At 54.5% G+C, this 17122-nt stretch overlaps 2 protein-coding genes across 6 annotated transcripts in view; both read right to left on the reverse strand.

The window, feature by feature from the left end:
• Positions 1-4494, reverse strand: part of IMPACT (impact RWD domain protein) — a 28235-nt gene extending 23741 nt beyond the window's left edge. Inside the window, exons 1-2 of one of the 2 annotated variants that reach the window (XM_070421264.1) lie at positions 4129-4494; positions 256-384 (exon numbers count right to left, since the gene is read on the reverse strand). In XM_070421264.1, coding sequence (XP_070277365.1) covers positions 256-384; positions 4129-4278 — 279 coding nt within the window. In that variant the 5' untranslated portion in view covers positions 4279-4494. The remainder of the gene's footprint in view (positions 1-255; positions 385-4128) is intronic. The other variant, XM_070421265.1, reaches the window with a different exon arrangement.
• Positions 4495-4944: 450 nt separating this feature from the next.
• The window catches only part of OSBPL1A (oxysterol binding protein like 1A), a 113148-nt gene continuing 100970 nt past the window's right edge, over positions 4945-17122 (reverse strand). For all 4 annotated transcript variants that reach the window (XM_070421266.1, XM_070421267.1, XM_070421269.1 and 1 more), the window contains 10 exons: positions 16845-16979; positions 16131-16228; positions 14950-15132; positions 13047-13154; positions 12200-12289; positions 11469-11595; positions 10750-10866; positions 10086-10209; positions 8923-9013; positions 4945-6056 (listed from right to left, as the gene is read on the reverse strand). In XM_070421266.1, the coding sequence (XP_070277367.1) occupies positions 5954-6056; positions 8923-9013; positions 10086-10209; positions 10750-10866; positions 11469-11595; positions 12200-12289; positions 13047-13154; positions 14950-15132; positions 16131-16228; positions 16845-16979 (1176 nt within the window). In that variant the 3' untranslated portion in view covers positions 4945-5953. The remainder of the gene's footprint in view (positions 6057-8922; positions 9014-10085; positions 10210-10749; positions 10867-11468; positions 11596-12199; positions 12290-13046; positions 13155-14949; positions 15133-16130; positions 16229-16844; positions 16980-17122) is intronic.

Consider the following 17122-nt stretch of genomic DNA (forward strand, 5'->3'; position numbering starts at 1 on the left):
CAGCGCAGGGCGCGTGGAGGACACTCACGTGACTTAGATCATTGAGAGAAAGCTGGGACCATCCATCAAAGCACGACTTTAGCGCGAGCTGAGATGTGATGACTCACAGGTTTAGATCATCGATGGTTAGCAAAACCCAACAACAAAAAGACAATTCAAAGAAGTCGCACAAGCAGGGTCACTGGGAGACCCGACAGCAGTGGGTCCTGGAGTCAACAGCGCGGCTGCGGGGGGGGGGAGGAAAAGAAGGGGTACCTGCAGGCAGAGCGTCCACTTGGGGTCGTCTATGTCATCACTGATCCTGATACAGAAGATCTTGGCGCCGTCGTCAATGACACACCACTCCTCGCCGTAGATGGCCGCCATCGCCTCGATCTCCTCATTCTGCGAGAAGTGGGGAAGGGGGGCTAACAAACCAGACGCCCTAAGGCTGGAACCCCGCCTCCCCGGTTGGTGTGTAAGGCATCTGCCTTCAACGGGACCAGCCTGACGTCTGTCACACGATCAACAATAAACAAAATATATTTTTAAAAAAACAAAACAGTGCGAGTGTGGATGAGGGTGTGGGTGAGGGTGTGGATGGGGGTGTGGGTGAGGGTGAAGGTGAGGTTGAGGGTGGGGGTGGGGGTGTGGGTGAGGGTGAGGATGTGGGTGGGGGTGGGGGTGAGGGTGTGGGTGGGGGTGGGGGGGTGGTGTGGGTGTGGGTGTGGGTGAGGGTGAGGGTGAGGGTGTGGGTGTGGGTGGGGGTGGGGGTGGGGGTGTGGTGTGGGTGTGGGTGTGGGTGAGGGTGTGGGTGAGGGTGTGGGTGGGGGTGGGGGTGGGGGGTGTGGTGTGGGTGTGGGTGAGGGTGTGGGTGAGGGTGTGGGTTGGGGTGGGGGTGGGGGGGTGGTGTGGGTGAGGGTGTGGGTGAGGGTGTGGGTGGGGGTGGAGGTGGGGGTGTGGTGTGGGTGTGGGTGTGGGTGTGGGTGAGGGTGTGGGTTGGGGTGAGGGTGGCGCGTGGACACTGATGACCGTTCTTGATGGCTGGTCCGCCTTCCCCTCGGGGGGGCCTGACGGGTCGGGGGTCAGGGGCCACGTGACTGCTCCAAGCCGAGCGGTGGCCACCCCGGGGCCTAAGTGCACCCCCACCCTCGGGCAGGAGGGAGGATCCGCACCCTGGGCCCTTCCCATGGTCAGCAGGAGCCCTTCCCCTGGAGCTCGCCTCCTCCCGCCGTTTTCCATTTTCCAGATTGGATTTGGGCAGGAACCGGGGGGGGGGGGGGGGGGGGGGGGGATCAAAACGGTTCAGAGGAGAAACCAAGATGGTGGCATAGGTAAACACCAGAAATTGCTGCCTCGCACAACCACTTCAAAAATACAACTAAAAGACAAAACAGACATCATCCAGAACCACAGGAAGGCTGGCCGAGTGGAAATTCAACAACTAGAAGGAAAGAGAAAAGCACACTGAGACTCAGAGGAAGTGCGGTGTGGAAGTAAAGTGCAGAGGTATGGAGGCACACGTGGAAAAAGCTGGCAACTGAGGACGTGGCTGTCTTTTTCAATCGGGAGGGAGACACAAGTCCCCGACTGCTCTGAACTCCAGTTCCGGGCGAGTCTCCGGGGACCCGGACTCATACAGGAGAAACTGGACTGTCTGGCAGTGGTTGGAACTCGAGGGCAGCTTTCTCTCAGAGGTGCTTGCAGCGATTACCGGGACACTGAGACGCGGGGCCCCTTAGGGCAGGGCTGAGGATCAGCCATAACTGCTTGCTCCACCCTTTGATTCCCTGAGACCCCGCCCCACCCAAGCTGTGAGCAGAGGCTTTTGCATATGAAAGGCTTAGCCCTTTGCAATCTGAAAATTACCTAACTAACTGCAGCTGGGTCAGAGAGACCCAGAATATCCAAAAGAAGGCCCAAGGCCCCACAGCAGCTTGCATTGCTTCACAGCTGGGCCTCATTGGGGCACCTCCAAACCCCAAGCAAGGAAGAGGAATCTGAAGATCTCTCCATAGCTCCTGCTGGGTAGCCTCAGGCAGAGGCTAAATTAGCACCTCCTTAGATCCAAGAGCCAGTGTACCTAGTGGTCAGAGTGGGACCATCCAGATTACAACTCCTCAGATCCATAAGGGACACACTCAGGGGGCAGACTCAGTGAGCACCAAAGCCCCACTGAAGCAAGTCTTTCCCCAGAGGGGTGTCTCCAGCTCAAAAGTTCTCCCACTGCAGACACAGCTGATTCTCACAGCCAATTGGCCTGGAGGTCAATTCCTCCCAGTGTTACCTACAACAATCAAGGCTTAACTACAACAAGACTGTGCACAAAGCCCACAAGGGGGTGCACCAAGAGTGTCCACCTCAGGTAATTGGGGAGGCTGAGCCACTGGGTCCTATAGGACACCTAGCACACAAAGTCACTCTTCGACACAGCGAAGCATAAAAAATGCGGAGACAAAGAAACAGGACACAAGTGACAGAAATGGAGGAAAGCAAACTACTGGATATAGAGTTCAAAACCACACTTTTAAGGTTTTTCAAGGACTTTCTAAAAACAACCAATAAATTTAGTGAGACCCTCAAGAAATCTAGTGAGACCCTCGAGGATATGAAAAAGGACCAACTAGAAATTAAGCATACACTGACTGAAATAAAGAATATTATACAGAGTCCCAACAGCAGACTAGAGCAGCGGTCCTCAACCTGTGGGTCGCGACCCCTTTGGCAGTCGAATGACCCTTTCACAGGGGTCGCCTAAGACCATCCTGCATATCAGATATTTACATGACGATTCATAACAGTAGCAACATTACAGTTATGAAGTAGCAACGAAAATGATTTTATGGTTGGGTCACAACATGAGGAACTGTATTTAAAGGGCCAGAAGGTTGAGAACCACTGGACTAGAGGATCGCAAGAATCAAGTCAAAGATTTGAAATACGAAGAAGCAAAAAACACCCAACCGGAAAAGAAAAAAGAATCCAAAAATATGAAGGTAGTGTAAGGAGCCTCTGGGACAGCTTCAAGCGTACCAACATCCGAATTATAGGGGTGCCAGAAGAAGAGAGAGAGCAAGATATTGAAAACCTATTTGAAGAAATAATGACAGAAAACTTCCCCTACTTGGTGAAAGGAATAGACTTCCAAGTCCAGGAAGCGCAGAGAACCCCAAACAAAAGGAATCCAAAGAGGACCACACCAAGACACATCATCATTAAAATGCCAAGAGCAAAAGACAAAGAGAGAATCTTAAAAGCAGCAAGAGAAAGAAACTCAATTACCTACAAGAGAATACCCATACGACTGTCAGCTGATTTCTCAACAGAAACTTTGCAGGCCAGAAGGGAATGGCAAGAAATATTCAAAGTGATGAATACCAAGAACCTACAACCAAGAGTACTTTATCCAGCAAAGCTATCATTCAGAATTGAAGGTCAGATAAAGAGCTTCTCAGACAAGGAAAAGCTAAAGGAGTTCATCACCACCAAACCAGTATTATATGAAATGCTGAAAGGTATCCTTTAAGAAGAGGAAGAAGAAGGAAAAGGTAAAGATAAAAAATTATGAACAGCAAATACATACCTATCAACAAGTGAATCTAAAAATCAAGTGAATAAATAACCTGATGAACAGAATGAACTGGTGATTATAATGAATCAGGGACATAGAAAGGGAATGGACTGACTATTCTTGGGGGGAAAGGAGAATGGGAGATTCGGGAAGAGACTGGACAAAAATCGTGCACCTATGGATGAGGACAGTGGGTGAGGAGTGAGGGCGGAGGGTGGGGTGGGAACTGGGAGGAGGGGAGCTATGGGGGGAAAAGAGAGAAACCAATGTAATAATCTGAACAATAAAGATTTAATTTTAAAAAACCGGTTCGGAGACACACCCCACCCCCACCCCCACCCCCACCCCCGGGCCCCGGGTTCGGGGAAGGACGGGAGTCACCGCGCGGGGGGTGGGAGGGGGGGCCGGGGCGCCAGGATGGTCCTGTCCGTCTCCCGGGGCCCAAACAGGCTGCTCGGCGGCTCGTCCAGGTGACCCGGCGGCGACGGGAAGGGACGCAGAACCGCGGGGGCGGCCGGGTCGCGGGTGAGGCTGGGAGGGACCGGGGAGCGGGAGGGGCCCGGGGCGCCCCCGCTCACCTGCCTCTGGTCGCTGCCGGCGTCCCCCTCCGCCATCGGCCACAGCGGGTCCGGGTCCGAGTCCGGGTCCGGGTCCGGGTCCGGGGCGCAGAGCGAGCGCGGGCAGAGCGCGGAGCCGGTGCGGGGGCCCGACCGGAACCGCAGCCGCATCTGCTTCCGGGTTGCGGGCCGGTTCCCAGTGGTCGGGGTACCCCCGGGTCCGCGGCCGCCCCCCTCCCCCTCCTCCTCCCCCGCCCGTCCGTCCCGAGCGGCCAGCGGGACCCTCCGCGCTTCCGGGAGCCGCCGCCGCCGCGCTCCGCTGCCCACGTGGCCGACCCAGCGGGGCCGGGGCCGGGGCCGGGAAGGACGGGGCTCGGCTTCCCGCCGCTTCCGGTCGGGGCAGGACCGCTTCCCGGGCCGACTCGCCCCGCGCCAGACAGCGGGGTGTGGGGGCGTCTTCCCGATTTGGGGCGCCCTCCCCCCGCTTTCCTTTGGGTCCCCGGGCGCTCCCCCCGGCGCACCGTGTCTGGGTCTCCAAACAGCACCCGTTCCTGCCGATTTCAGAGCGGGGGAGGCGGGGGGGGGGGGGGGGGGCGGGGACAGGGGAGGGAGCAACCCACAGGGTGAGGGTCCGGGACCCGCTGCCTCCTGGGCGCCCCGCGCTGGGGATGAGCCATGCCCGGAGCCCGGATGGGAATCGAACCCCGACCTCCTGGCTCAACCCCGGAGCCGCCCGGCCGGCCGGGCAGTAAAAGGACCTTCGTGGTCACTTCGGGTCACACGGAGCTGGCAATGTGAGCACATCCGACAGTTTAACGAAAGAAATCACGCTTTCGGGACGCTCTAAAGCCTTTATTTTGCATCAGGTAGATTATTTCGTCATAACACTTGTTAACGTCAAGACAGCAACGAGAATAATTTACTGCAGCCACCGAGGCCCGGAGTAGCCGCTGGGCCCGGGGGTAAATGCAGGATGAACACGCCCGACTCAGGGCCAGGCTCCTGGGCAGCGTCTCCCTGGGCCCCGGCGCACGGGGCCCCGCAGACCTGGGCGCACAGGCCGGTCCACAGGTCGATGCAGCTGAACTTCCCGGAGTCATTATGTCATAACGGTGATTAAACTCTATTTCTAGGGCATGTCTGTGAAGTGCTAGAGTTCATACATATTTTCAATTTGAACATGGACAATTAAACACTTCCTAATCCTAGCGGCTGGTTACAGAATTGTAAAAGTAAACAGCACTGCAAGAAGCAAACGAAAGGCCTTTCAGTCCGTTCATTAGAATTCTCAAGGCAGAGCCGCCCGGTGGCTCCCCAGGCCCGGCCTGTGTGGAGGGAGGGGCTGGGGGGCCGATGGACCGGCCTCTTCCCCAAGCTCTCTCTCTGCACCTGAGTGGCCAGCAGTGTAAGGAGAGGTCAATGCCTCTCGAAGTCACATCTAAAACATTCAAGCCCGACAGCATAAAGTAGCCAAAATAACTCTGTAATTTTATAAAGCTAAGTTACATGTAGGTATATAATTTCATAAAGCTGAAGTTACATTCAAGTATCCGCCTTCCGGAGCCGGCGAAGCCGCGGAAAGCACCCCGCCCGCAGTTCCTCTGCCCTCTGTGCACAACAGCGCACCACTCAGCACCTTCAGCAGCAAAAGGACCCATTTTCTGGGAGGCTCCCATCACCGGGGTCACCTTGTGCCCTATTTTTTGGGGGTGAAATGCAAGTGATGAGCGGGGTTTTTATTTATTTTTATTTTTTTAAAGATGAGTAGAAACCAAAGAAAAACATTTAAAAACACAGGTTTAAGACGGATTTGTGGATTAGCCCAACGCCCCGACTTGTCTGCACTTTAGTAAATGTCAGGCAAGTTCGAGTAGTTTCTGTCCCAGTAGCTGCCGGAGTAGAGCCAGTCCTGGGCCCCGTTGTGGGGGTTGGGGCCTTGATGGAACCACCTGTGGAGAGAGAGGCCAAGGTTTAGGGGCCTGGCAGCCCCAGGACCTCCCAGGACCTCCCTGAGCAGCCGTTCACAGGAAGGTGTGAGGTGCCGTCCCCTGGGAGCACATATGTAGATCCAAACGTGTACTGAGACCAGCAAAGGGCTTGCAGGTTCCCCACAGCACTTAGCCAAGTTGCTTAGCAGAATTAGGATCTCCTGTCTCGAAGGGTTGTTAGAACCAATGTTTTTGTCTAACTGTTCATCCTCTAGGCCCACTACCTTCCACTAGAAGTCCTTCTTTTAGAAGCAATTGGAAATTAGGAGTTATTTTCTTCATTTATATTGTAACCGGACAATCGATGGGTCCGCGCTGCCTGTCACTACTTGAGCCAGTTCAGCAGAGACAGGGTGGAATCCTATATGAGCATTTACCCCAATCCTGCTGGCAGCTGGGAGAGCCGCAGGTCACCCACAAAAGTCTGCTCTGTCCCCCACCATCAGCCAGCTGCTTGTATTGGACAGAAGGACAGAGATTACATGGGGAAGTAGGCAAAGGACTCCACTAGAAGACCTTCTTTTAAAAGCAATTAGAAATAGGGAATTGGGATAAAATGAACTTTCACGACTTAACTGCAGTAATGTCTTTGCACAGTTCAGAGTAAATGTCCCCCTCCCCCCCCCCAAAAAAACCCTTAAAGCTCCATTGAAAAAAAGAGCTGGATGTTGGAGGAGATGAATAACTCGTCCAAGCTAATAGCTGATATCAAAGTTGAGTTTGATTTTAAAGACCGTGACTTTTCAAACATATCACACTACACGTAGTTCACTGGAGGCTATCTTACCCACATCTCCCTGGGTGTCCACCTTCTCCATGCTGACATGGACGGGGGCTGCATACCAGCCTCTAGCAGCCTAACCTGTCTTCTAATCTGCTCTAGTCCTTGTCTTGCCCTTTAAAGACCCGGTGGCCCCTTTCCCAGGGCCCCAGCTTCCTCTCGGTGACGGGAGTGCAGACCTACTTGCCCAGAGGTTCAGCTGAGTGCAACGTCTTCTAACTAAGATTTCGTTTTCACACTTAGGAACATAGTCTTAACTGCCTTTGCTATTCTCTCCAAATAAATCACTTCTAATAATATTTAGTGATGAAATATTTAGAGATTAAAAGTGAGGTGAGCCCAGCTGGTGTGGCTCAATGGTTAAGTAACAATCTATGAACCAGGAGGTCAGGGTTTGATTCCTGGTCAGGGCACATGCCGGGATTGTCAGATTGATCCCCAGTGCGGGACGTGGAGGCAGCCGATTAGTGATTCTCATCATTGATGTTTCTCTCTCCCTCTCCCTTCCTCTCTGAAATCAATAAAAATATGTATTTTTTTAAAAAGTGAGGTTTGATTTGTTTGCTAAGTCCCAAATGTTCCTATTACTACAGAAGCATTAAAAACCCTGAGAAAAACCACTTGAGGCCAGGCCAACTCCTTGAAGGATCATTTAGTAAATGCCCATTAGACCGAATGTTCTAGAATAATATCACATACATTATTTAGCTCTGCGGGCTTTTCCCTAATTAGAAAATGGAAAAGCCTCCTGTAGACGATCAGAATGTCTATCATTCAGACGTTGGTAACCAACTAGGTACACATTAAGGGCCCGTGACTTGGTCGGTCACAGAACTGATGCCTAGTGTGAAGCACACAGTTATGCTCTTTGGGTCTCAAAACCGGAGCAGCAGCAGCAGCACTTGTAGTCGGGCCTGCAGAGCCGACAACAGAGAAGCTGGCAGGTCCGAGTCAGGAAGCGACAAGGAACTTCAAACACCCACCGGCCAGCGCCACATTCTGCCATACGGAGCGTATGGAGCGGGGAGGAGGAAGTTGGAGAGACATTTCGCAAAGTGGTGGGCTCGGTAGCAAAGGATGTTTTCTCTAAAGACCATGTCAGGCCTGCAGGCCTCCCGGCCGCTTGTTGGGGGGGGGGGGGGGGGGGGGGGTGCCTGACTCTGCACTGGAGAGGGACGTGGACTTGGACTTTGGGGTGGATGGTCTGATGCAAAGGGTTAGGCTTCCGTTCAGCTCCTGAGTCTTAAAAAATCACTTTCAAAACTCAGAAATTTATTGTCCACTTTCTACTTCTGAGTGGAGTCCAGTGTCCTTTACGCAAATCCTGTCCATACACGCCCAGTCCCTCGTGTCTGGAAGAGGAGAGACCTGTCTACCGTCCCTGACACCGGCACAGGGGAGCAGGCGGCTGAGATGTGTGCAGGCCGGGGCCTGCGCGGCTTCCCTCCCTCCCTGGGCCCTGCTGGGAGGCTCCCCTTAACTGGCATTTTCCTGGCCCGACAGCGGGCACATTGACACTTCAACTTCCTGAAACAGCCCTTCTCTTGGCGGCGCGAGGGCTTGGAGCAGAGAACCCCTCTCAGGCCCAGGAGCCGCCCGGGGGGCCCACCTGACTGTGCTCTGCTGTTCCCCACGGCCCACACCTGCGCCCCCCGGGCAGCCAAGACCCCCACGCAGACCCCGCCCCGTCGTGGCCCCGCCCCACGGAAGACCCCGCCCCGTCGTGGCCCCGCCCCACGGAAGACCCCGCCCCGTCGTGGCCCCGCCCCCACGGCAGACCCTGCCCCGCTGTGGCCCCGCCCCACGGCAGAGACCGCCCCGCTGTGGCCCCGCCCCACGGCAGAGACCGCCCCGCTGTGGCCCCGCCCCACGGCAGAGACCGCCCCGCTGTGGCCCCGCCCCACAGCAGACCCCGCCCCGCCGTGGCCCCGCCCCACAGCAGAGACCGCCCCCACGGCAGACCCCGCCCCCACGGCAGACCCCGCCCCGCCGTGGCCCCGCCCCACGGTGGCCCCGCCCCCAGCCCAGCTCCCAGCTCCCAGGCACCTGGTCCTCCAGTCCTCCTCCGACCTGGACCTGTTCTTGCGCGCGGCTCTCTGCTTCTCCTCCAGGCGTTTCTTCTCTTCACTGGCGAGATCTGAAACGAACACGGACGGGACCGCTTACGGGGCGGCGAGAAGCGCATCCCCGGGGTGAGCACGAGCTCCCGCTTCAGACGCACCCCCAGCCGCTGTCGGTGAACCTGGGACCCTGGGACCCGTGCCCAGGTCGGAGGAGGCGCAGCCGGGCCTGAGACAGCGCCTTCCCCAGGAGGAACCGCTGGGCTGAGGCCACCGGAGTGACATCGCCTTGTGAGAAGCTGGCGGAGAGACGCCACACGCGGACTTTTCTACATTCTCACCGAGACCTCGGAGCGCCTCCATTCCTTCCTGGCGGATCCCAACGACTCTCAGAAACACTGTGCGCCCCCCCCCCCCCCAACTCAGCAGGGAGTTTAGTGAGAACACGCCTCCCGCGGGCACTGCGGACAGACTGGCCACGTGCGTCCCTGGTGAGGGGGGGGGGGGCGCTGCCCACACTCACTGCCCCAGCCTCCGCCCACCAGCCGGGAGCGCCCCCTGTGACAGCCAGGCCCCTGGGAAAGTGCCCCTTCGGAGACCCCATGACCGGGAGGAAATGCAACGCCGGAGATAGAAAAGTTGTCATTAGCCAAAGGGCGCAAAGCTCTTTGAGGCTTAGCAGGCGATATTTAATTCTAAAATAGACAGCAAAATAGTCAGGGGCTCTTTAAAGTGATAGAAATGTTATCATCTTTTCAGCTCCCTCTCTGGCGGTTAAGATACGCTTTTGGTTAGAACAGGCTGCTGGTTGCCAGGTGGGAGGGGAGAGGCTGGGGGAAAGGTGAAGGGATGAAAATGGGCACATTGGCAGCCGCAGAATCCTCACAGGGATGTAAGCAGGCACAGGAGCCGTCAGTGATGCTGTAACCACTGCGGGTGTCACTGGGTGGGGGGGGGTCACTGAGTCACACAAACGTCTCACCACCATGCTGCACCTGAAGCTAACAGCGTGTGAACGCCAGTGTGACTGAAGAAGGAAGGACGACACTGCCTCGGTTATACCGAGTGCCAAGGACGCTAGCAACCGCCAGGAAGAGACCCGACCATCACCCACAGGAGCCACGCTCCCGCGGCACCGCCCGCCAGTACCGATTTCCCCGTTCTCCATGGCCCTGATGTCAGGCCGCAGCCGGCAGTCCGTCTTGGGAATCATGCTCTCCATGTCCTTGTCGATTTCGTTCAGCACCATGGCGAAGCTGGTGAAGTTGTACATCTGCAAGAAGCAGGTGCTGCGTGAGCAGGTGCCAGGACACGGGCACCAGGGGACCCGCGGACGGCAGAGCGGGTCTCATCTGACGGGGACCCGCCTGTGTCAGGCAAGGACCGTGCCCGTCTCCACTCGGCCCGAAGGCACCTGGAAGCAGGCCTCACAGAGTGGACACCCCGTGTCGCCGCCATGTTAGGTAGAACTATCAGCACCGTCAACGTTCTCTCTACATTCGTCATGGAAATCACTCCCTGCTGGACCGCCAGAGGCTGTGTCCCCTTCACTGAATGAAGCCAGTGTCACTCCTAAGGAATCACCAGCCCCCGTCCCAACACCTCTGCCCGGGCCAGGCACGGGGATGCCCGCACGAAGTCCTGGCTCTCAGGGTCAGGGTGAGCGGGAACTGCACCCCGAGCCCACGAGGGACACCGGGGCCTGTCGGGACCCCTCCCCCCCACATCCCGCCAGCAGGGCCTGCACACTCGGGAAGAGCAGCCTCGGGGCTGAACGTGGACAGCGAGGCCGTGTCCGCAAGCGCAGCCTCACCTGCGCAGAGTTGGGGGGCCGGGGGGCGATCCGCCACAGGAGGACGCTCCCGGGGATGACACACACGCTCTCAGAATCGGGCATCGGCATCTCGTCCGACTCCTCCGACGCGCTCACCTGGAGGACCCAGCAGATGAGCGGAATCAGAACGTTTTAAAGAATAACTTGCAAATTGGAAAACGCACCATTTATGCACTGCACCCCCAGGACGGACCCTGCCTGGCCGGCCCGACTCTCCTCCTCAGCTCCTGCCTGGCCCTCAGCCTCGGGCGTCGGCAAAGCCACAGCCATCAAGCCAGGAGGCTCAGGAGCTTGGTGTTTGCAGCCTCAGTGGCGTTTGCATTCAAGGCTTTACTATCACCACCACTTCCATGCTCGTGTTTTCATGTTTTTAAAGTTTTGTGTGTTTTTTAAGGCAGAATAACTCAGTTGAGTATTTACTGGAACATGATGAGAAGATCACTGACACAAAACCAGCAGACACCACGAGAGCATGTGACCAAAAAAGAATCCTGGCGATTAACACGTTTTAAAAAGAATCCTGGAGACAAGCATCTGTTCGTTAAAAAGGTTCATTTATACGTTGATTAAAACAAGACTCAAGGAGAAAATTATATGCGTGAGCCGGATCGAGACAAGGTCAGATTGAGACCTAGGAACAGGGCGCCCCCAAGGGATGAAGACATGCCCCCCCCCATACCACCTTCCAGGAGGCTCACCTGTTTGCTGTGCTTCTTCTCTTCAGTGTTTTTCTTATCGTTTTTTTTGAAGGCGTCGAACGTGGCAGGGTCGACACTATACAGACATTCAGTCCACTTCCCATAGAGGGCACACAGCTTCTTTTTGCTGCCGAGAGACAGTAAGACTCAGCCAGCAATCAAACCAGAGCTCACCTATCCCTGACTGTTATTATAAAGAAGCTTATTATCACACTAGAGGCCCGGTACACGAAATTCATGCACTGGGGGGGGGGGGGGGGGTCTCTCAGCCTGGACTGTGCCCTCTCGCAGTCCGGGAGCCCTCAGGGGATGTCCGACTGCCTGCTTAGGCCCACTTCGGGGAGAGGGCCTCAGCCAGCAGGCGGACATCCTTAGCACTGCCGCGGAAGCGGGATAGGCTCTAGCCACCGCCACTGTGCTTGTCAGCCATGAGCCTGGCTTCTGGCTGAGAGGCGCTCTCCCTGGAGCACACTGACCACCAGGGGACAGCTCCTGCATTGAGCATCTGTCCTCTGGTGGTCAGTGCATGTCATAGCAACTGGTTGTTCTGCAATTCTGTCGATTTGCATATTAGCCTTTTATTACATAGGAGTCTTTAAAGAAACAGATTGCCTGTAAGAAAGGTATTTCAATGTATTGAAATGCTTCTTTCTGAGGTTAAGGCAGCAGATTTCAATACTATTTAGCAAACTACACCTATACTATTCAAGCATTTTAAATGGGCACTTTACCTTTTATCTTGAATGTAGCCTTCGACTTTGTGTAATTCCTTCCCAAAAAGGCCACATGGCTTGAAATTCAACACACATTTGTCCCCGGTCCTACGAAGGAGACATGGAGCCCAGGTTACCACTCAGCACGGCAGAGGCAGGAGAGAATGAGGACTATGGTGACGTTCCCAGCAGCACTGCCACCGGGCCCACGACAAGGAAAAGTGAAGCACGACCCTAAAGAGTAAGTGGCTTGTTGCTATGGAATGAATATCTGTGTGTCTCCAAGTCCATATGTTAAAGCCCTAGCCCCCGACAAGATGGAGTTTGGAGGTTATTAGGTCAGGAGGGTGGAGCCCTTGCGAAGAGGGTTAGTGCCCTCAGAAGAGACAGGAGAGATACGCGCGCACACTCTCTCTCTCTGCTAGGTAAAGACATACAGCATGGCCATCGGCAAACCAGAAGAGGCCTTCCCAGATATCACCTCTGCCCCTTCATCTGGGATGTGCCGCCCCCCCCCGCGCCGTGGGAAGTGAAGTCCCACTGTTACGGGCCAAGCTCGCACGACGCTTGCCTAAGGTCACAAAGGAGGCTTTGAACCCACTCTTCCTAACTGTTATATCCCCAGCCCCACCCTCTGCACGAATTATACAAACTCAACGTAAGCACAGCGAGCGGCTGTATTAAGATGCGCCAAGGCCGGGGCAGCTCAATCGTCACCGAGTTCACACTCATCAGAAACAGCAATGAGCCATGTTCATCGGATGAATGGACGTCTCCTCTCTAACAGTGAGAGTCTTGTTTGCGTTTATCTAGAGCTTTTCTTACGAAGCCACTGAGAGCGATGGTGACACGGGAGGGGCCTCACTTGTGGTTGGTGATCTCCATGTTGCCGTACTGCTCGATCCAGAGCTTCCCCACGATGATGTTGTGCACACAGCAGGTCGGGTTTGTCCACGTATACGCCTCATTGTGTCTAAAAAACAAAAGTAAAGCCAAACCCAGAAACATAAGCAGGAAGTGCTGTTTTGTTTAAAACGCGCATTTGTCTCAAATGCCACTGCTGAGGACAGCCACTCCGAGCTCTGGGGAGCGGGCTCCGGGGTGTTGGCTCCGGCAAAGCAGCGTCGTCTGACCACTTTGTTTCTTAAAAGGATGCAAAAGCTTCAGGAAAAAACAGCCCTGTAACCGCCACCAAACTCCAAACACGCGATGTGTATCACCATCCAAGGCATCCAAGAGTTAGGTGAGAACATATTAAAACAATAAAATTAGAGGCAGAAAATAAAATGAAGGCCTATTATTTGGCACTTTCCAGAGCACATACCCTCAGCTCATCAAAGGGAAAAGGTCACGTGTGTGAATAAGCTCCACTGTTTTTAATCCTCACCTGAGGATTCGTTTATTGATTTGAGAGAAAGAGGAAGGGGAGTTGGCGGGGGGGGGGGGGGGGGGAGAGACACTGATGTGAGAGAGAAAAACTGACCGGTTGCCACCCACGCACGCCCTGAACAGGGATGGAACCTACGACCTCGGTATGTTCCCTGTTCGACGGCCAGGGCGACGGCTCCAGCGGAACATATGCCCAGGGCATCCTAGCAGTGGGGTGATGTCCCAATAACCTCTGAGATTAGCTTCTCAGGGTGTATGATGCATTTTGAATTCTGTATGTGAATTTCTTATTTCCGAGTAGTGTTCCATTCACTCACTGAAAGAGATTTGGGCTGCTTCCAGTTTTGGTGACGGTGAATAGAATACTGTACATATCTGTGCGCTGGTTTATGTGAGAAGAGGAGTCTTCGTGTCTCTAGAGCAGGGGGCCATTTGGACATTTATACTGTCCAGGTCATTCCTCGCCAGCAGGAAGGACAGGCCCACGTAGGGGGAGTCTGTCTTCCCTGGAACTGAAAGTCAGGTCTTTTCTATGGGAAAGCAGAGAACTTCCCGCGGACCGGATGTCTGTGATGGCCACATGCTGTATCAGCGATCCAGAGCGAGTCCAGTTTGAAAGACGGTTAAACGAAGCGTTAGCGCACATCTACAGAAAGCGTGTTTCCTAAGAACCACCACAAAGCGGCCAACTGCTTGCTAACTCACAACAGAGCCAAACAACAAGCTAACTTTTCAAACACACACAGACCGATCGGCAATGGCCATTACCACGCCTCTCAGTTCTTCTACCTGCAGGTAGGTTGTGTATACTCACGCGTGATGCGTATACTCGTGTGAATATATATACTCCTGCGTGATGCGTATACTCCTGCGTGATGCGTATGCTCATGTGAATATATATACTCATGTGTGATGCGTATACAGTGGGGCCTTGACTTACGAGTGTCCCGACTAAGGAGTTTTTCGAAATACGAGCCGTCTCTCGGCCGAGTTTTTGCTTTGAGTTGCGAGTTAATATTCGGGTCACGAGCCAGCTTCAGATACCCCACCGCTACTTGGCGCAGCAAACGTCACAGTGAACGCCACAACATCAGCCCAGCATCACGTGTCTCACTCCTTCACTTTAAGATTTGACATACGAGTAATTTGAGTTACGAGCTCCGTCACGGAACGAATTACACTCGTAAGTCAAGGCCCCACTGTACTAGCACATGATGCATATACTCGTGCGTGATGTGTATACTCGTGTGAATATATATACTCCTGCGTGATGCATATACTCGTGCGTGATGCGTATACTCGTGCGTGATGCGTATACTTGCGTGTGATGCGTATACTCGTGTGCACGTGTATATACAAATGGCTTGGCCCCAACTTACTCGAGAAGCTCCAGGGTGATGGTCCCTTTGGGCTCTGCTTCGACACTCTTGCCCCAGAACTTGAGTTTGGGGTAGATGGAGCCGTGGAAGACGAAGTCATTGTTCAGCCCCTCGGCATGGAAGGCGCTGATGGGCGGGTGGTGGCTGACCTGCTCGGAGATGAGTCTGAAACCAAGGTCATCTCTAAAGATTAAGAAAAAGTCACATTGTCATTAATTCTCATCATGGATTGTGTACATTACTGTCATTTCAGTCAAAAAATATTATACAAACTCAACAAAGTAAATAATTCTTTATTATCCTGATGAAAGAACAAGTTAATATAAACTGTACAAATGCACCCAAACTGCTAAGTCCTCTGTTCCTGTAACTCCAGCCATTTAAACTTATTAAAATAAAGAACACCCACGTGAATTTCAGTGAGTGGCACAAACTGAGAATATTAGCAATGGAAGCCTGAAACGTTTCGTTCCTTTCCTATCAGATAGAAGGGCCTAGTGCAGGGGTGGGCAAACTTTTTGACTCGAGGGCCACAATGGGTTCTTAAACTGGACCGGAGGGCCGGAACAACATGGATGGAGTGTTTGTGTGAACTAATATAAATTCAAAGTAAACATCATTACATAAAAGGGTACGATCTTTTTTTTTTTTTTAGTTTTATTCATTTCAAACGGGCCGGATCCGGCCCGCGGGCCGTAGTTTGCCCACGGCTGGCCTAGTGTGTCTACTATCAACTATCAGGGAATGCATGAGATCAGAACTGTGCAGAGAATGGGGAACACTCAGAAAATTAAAGCCAAGTGAATCCCTAATCACGTGGAAGCACAAACTAGGCTGCGGTCAGCACATGACGGCGATGCAGACACACTCGCTGCCTTTACGCCAACTGGACACCTTTATACAAAGACATTTCATATGATTATAAACCCCAATCCCGTCTTACGATCCACATAAGAACAGGAATGGTGACATCCCCACAACCGCATGTTATAATGTCTGCTGTGCAAGGTTTCAATGTGTTTGGCATCGTCCCTAAAATAGTAAGTATCACAGAAACAAACGTCCAAACTGTTAACTTGCTCTGGTCACACAAGATCGTCGGTGATGCTCAGAATATGTATTTTTCTCGTTTCACTTTAAAAGTTATACAAATCGTGCAAATCCACAGTGAGCGATCTTACCGCACCAGCTCGTACGTCTCTCCCAGCAGCGGGTTGAAGGGCTTCCCCGTGCGCTCCCACTGCGAGGCCACCGCGGACACGGCGAACGCGGCCACACACTGTGGACGGGACGGGCACCGGGAGGTTAGAACAGCCTCGCCTGCTCCTTGTCAGGCACTGAAATTCTGCTTCGGGCTGTAATGTATAGACCGGCCGGCGTGGCTCAGGGGTCGAACGACGACCTATGACCCAGAAGGTCACGGTTCGATCCCGGTCAGGGCACAGGCCCGGGTTGTGGGCTCCATCCCCAGTGGAGGGCGTGCAGGAGGCAGCCGGTCCATGATTCCCTCTCATTGACGTTTCTCCCTCTCCCTCTCCCTTCCTCTCTGAAATCAATAAAAATATGGTGTTTTTAAAAATAAAATAAAATGAAGACTCAGAACAGCTCAGCAGCCCTGGGTGTGCCCTGGACCCTCCTGGACCCTCCTGCTTACCCACGGGGCTCAAGGGTCCTCCCACCCCGTGGCGCTCTGACCAGGATGGTGGGAAGGACGCAGAGGACACCAGACCAGCTGCCTCTGTTCCAGGACGTTCCCCAGCCGCCTGCTGGGCCACAGGACTCCATGTCGTGTGTTTGGGGCGGGGCTCGGGGGGGCGGGAGGCAGGGAAGTCTCAGGCCTCCCTAACCACCCCCCACAAACCCCACCCCGCTACGGGGCGCGCGCCTCCGCCCACCTGCATCCTCTCCGCGGGGTCGGAGAGTGAGCTGGCCTTCTGGATGAGGTACGTGTGCTCCATGTACTCGGTGAGTCGCTGCAGGAAGCTCAGGGGCTCGTTGAAGATGACGGGCATGGTGATCTTGGACAGCTCCTGCAGAGAGAGCAGGGTCACCGCTGCCCACAGCCAGGGCCCACGGAGCCCACAGCCAGTGCCACGGAGCCCACAACGCGCCTGGGAGGGAGGGACGGGCAGGAGCGCCTCCTGGAGTGAACACCAGTTCAACCCAAAACCTG

Source organism: Myotis yumanensis, unplaced genomic scaffold, assembly GCF_028538775.1.
Source record: "Myotis yumanensis isolate MYYU_CA2020_CCGP unplaced genomic scaffold, mMyoYum1.0.hap1 SCAF_7, whole genome shotgun sequence".
In the NCBI taxonomy this organism is placed as follows: domain Eukaryota; kingdom Metazoa; phylum Chordata; class Mammalia; order Chiroptera; family Vespertilionidae; genus Myotis; species Myotis yumanensis.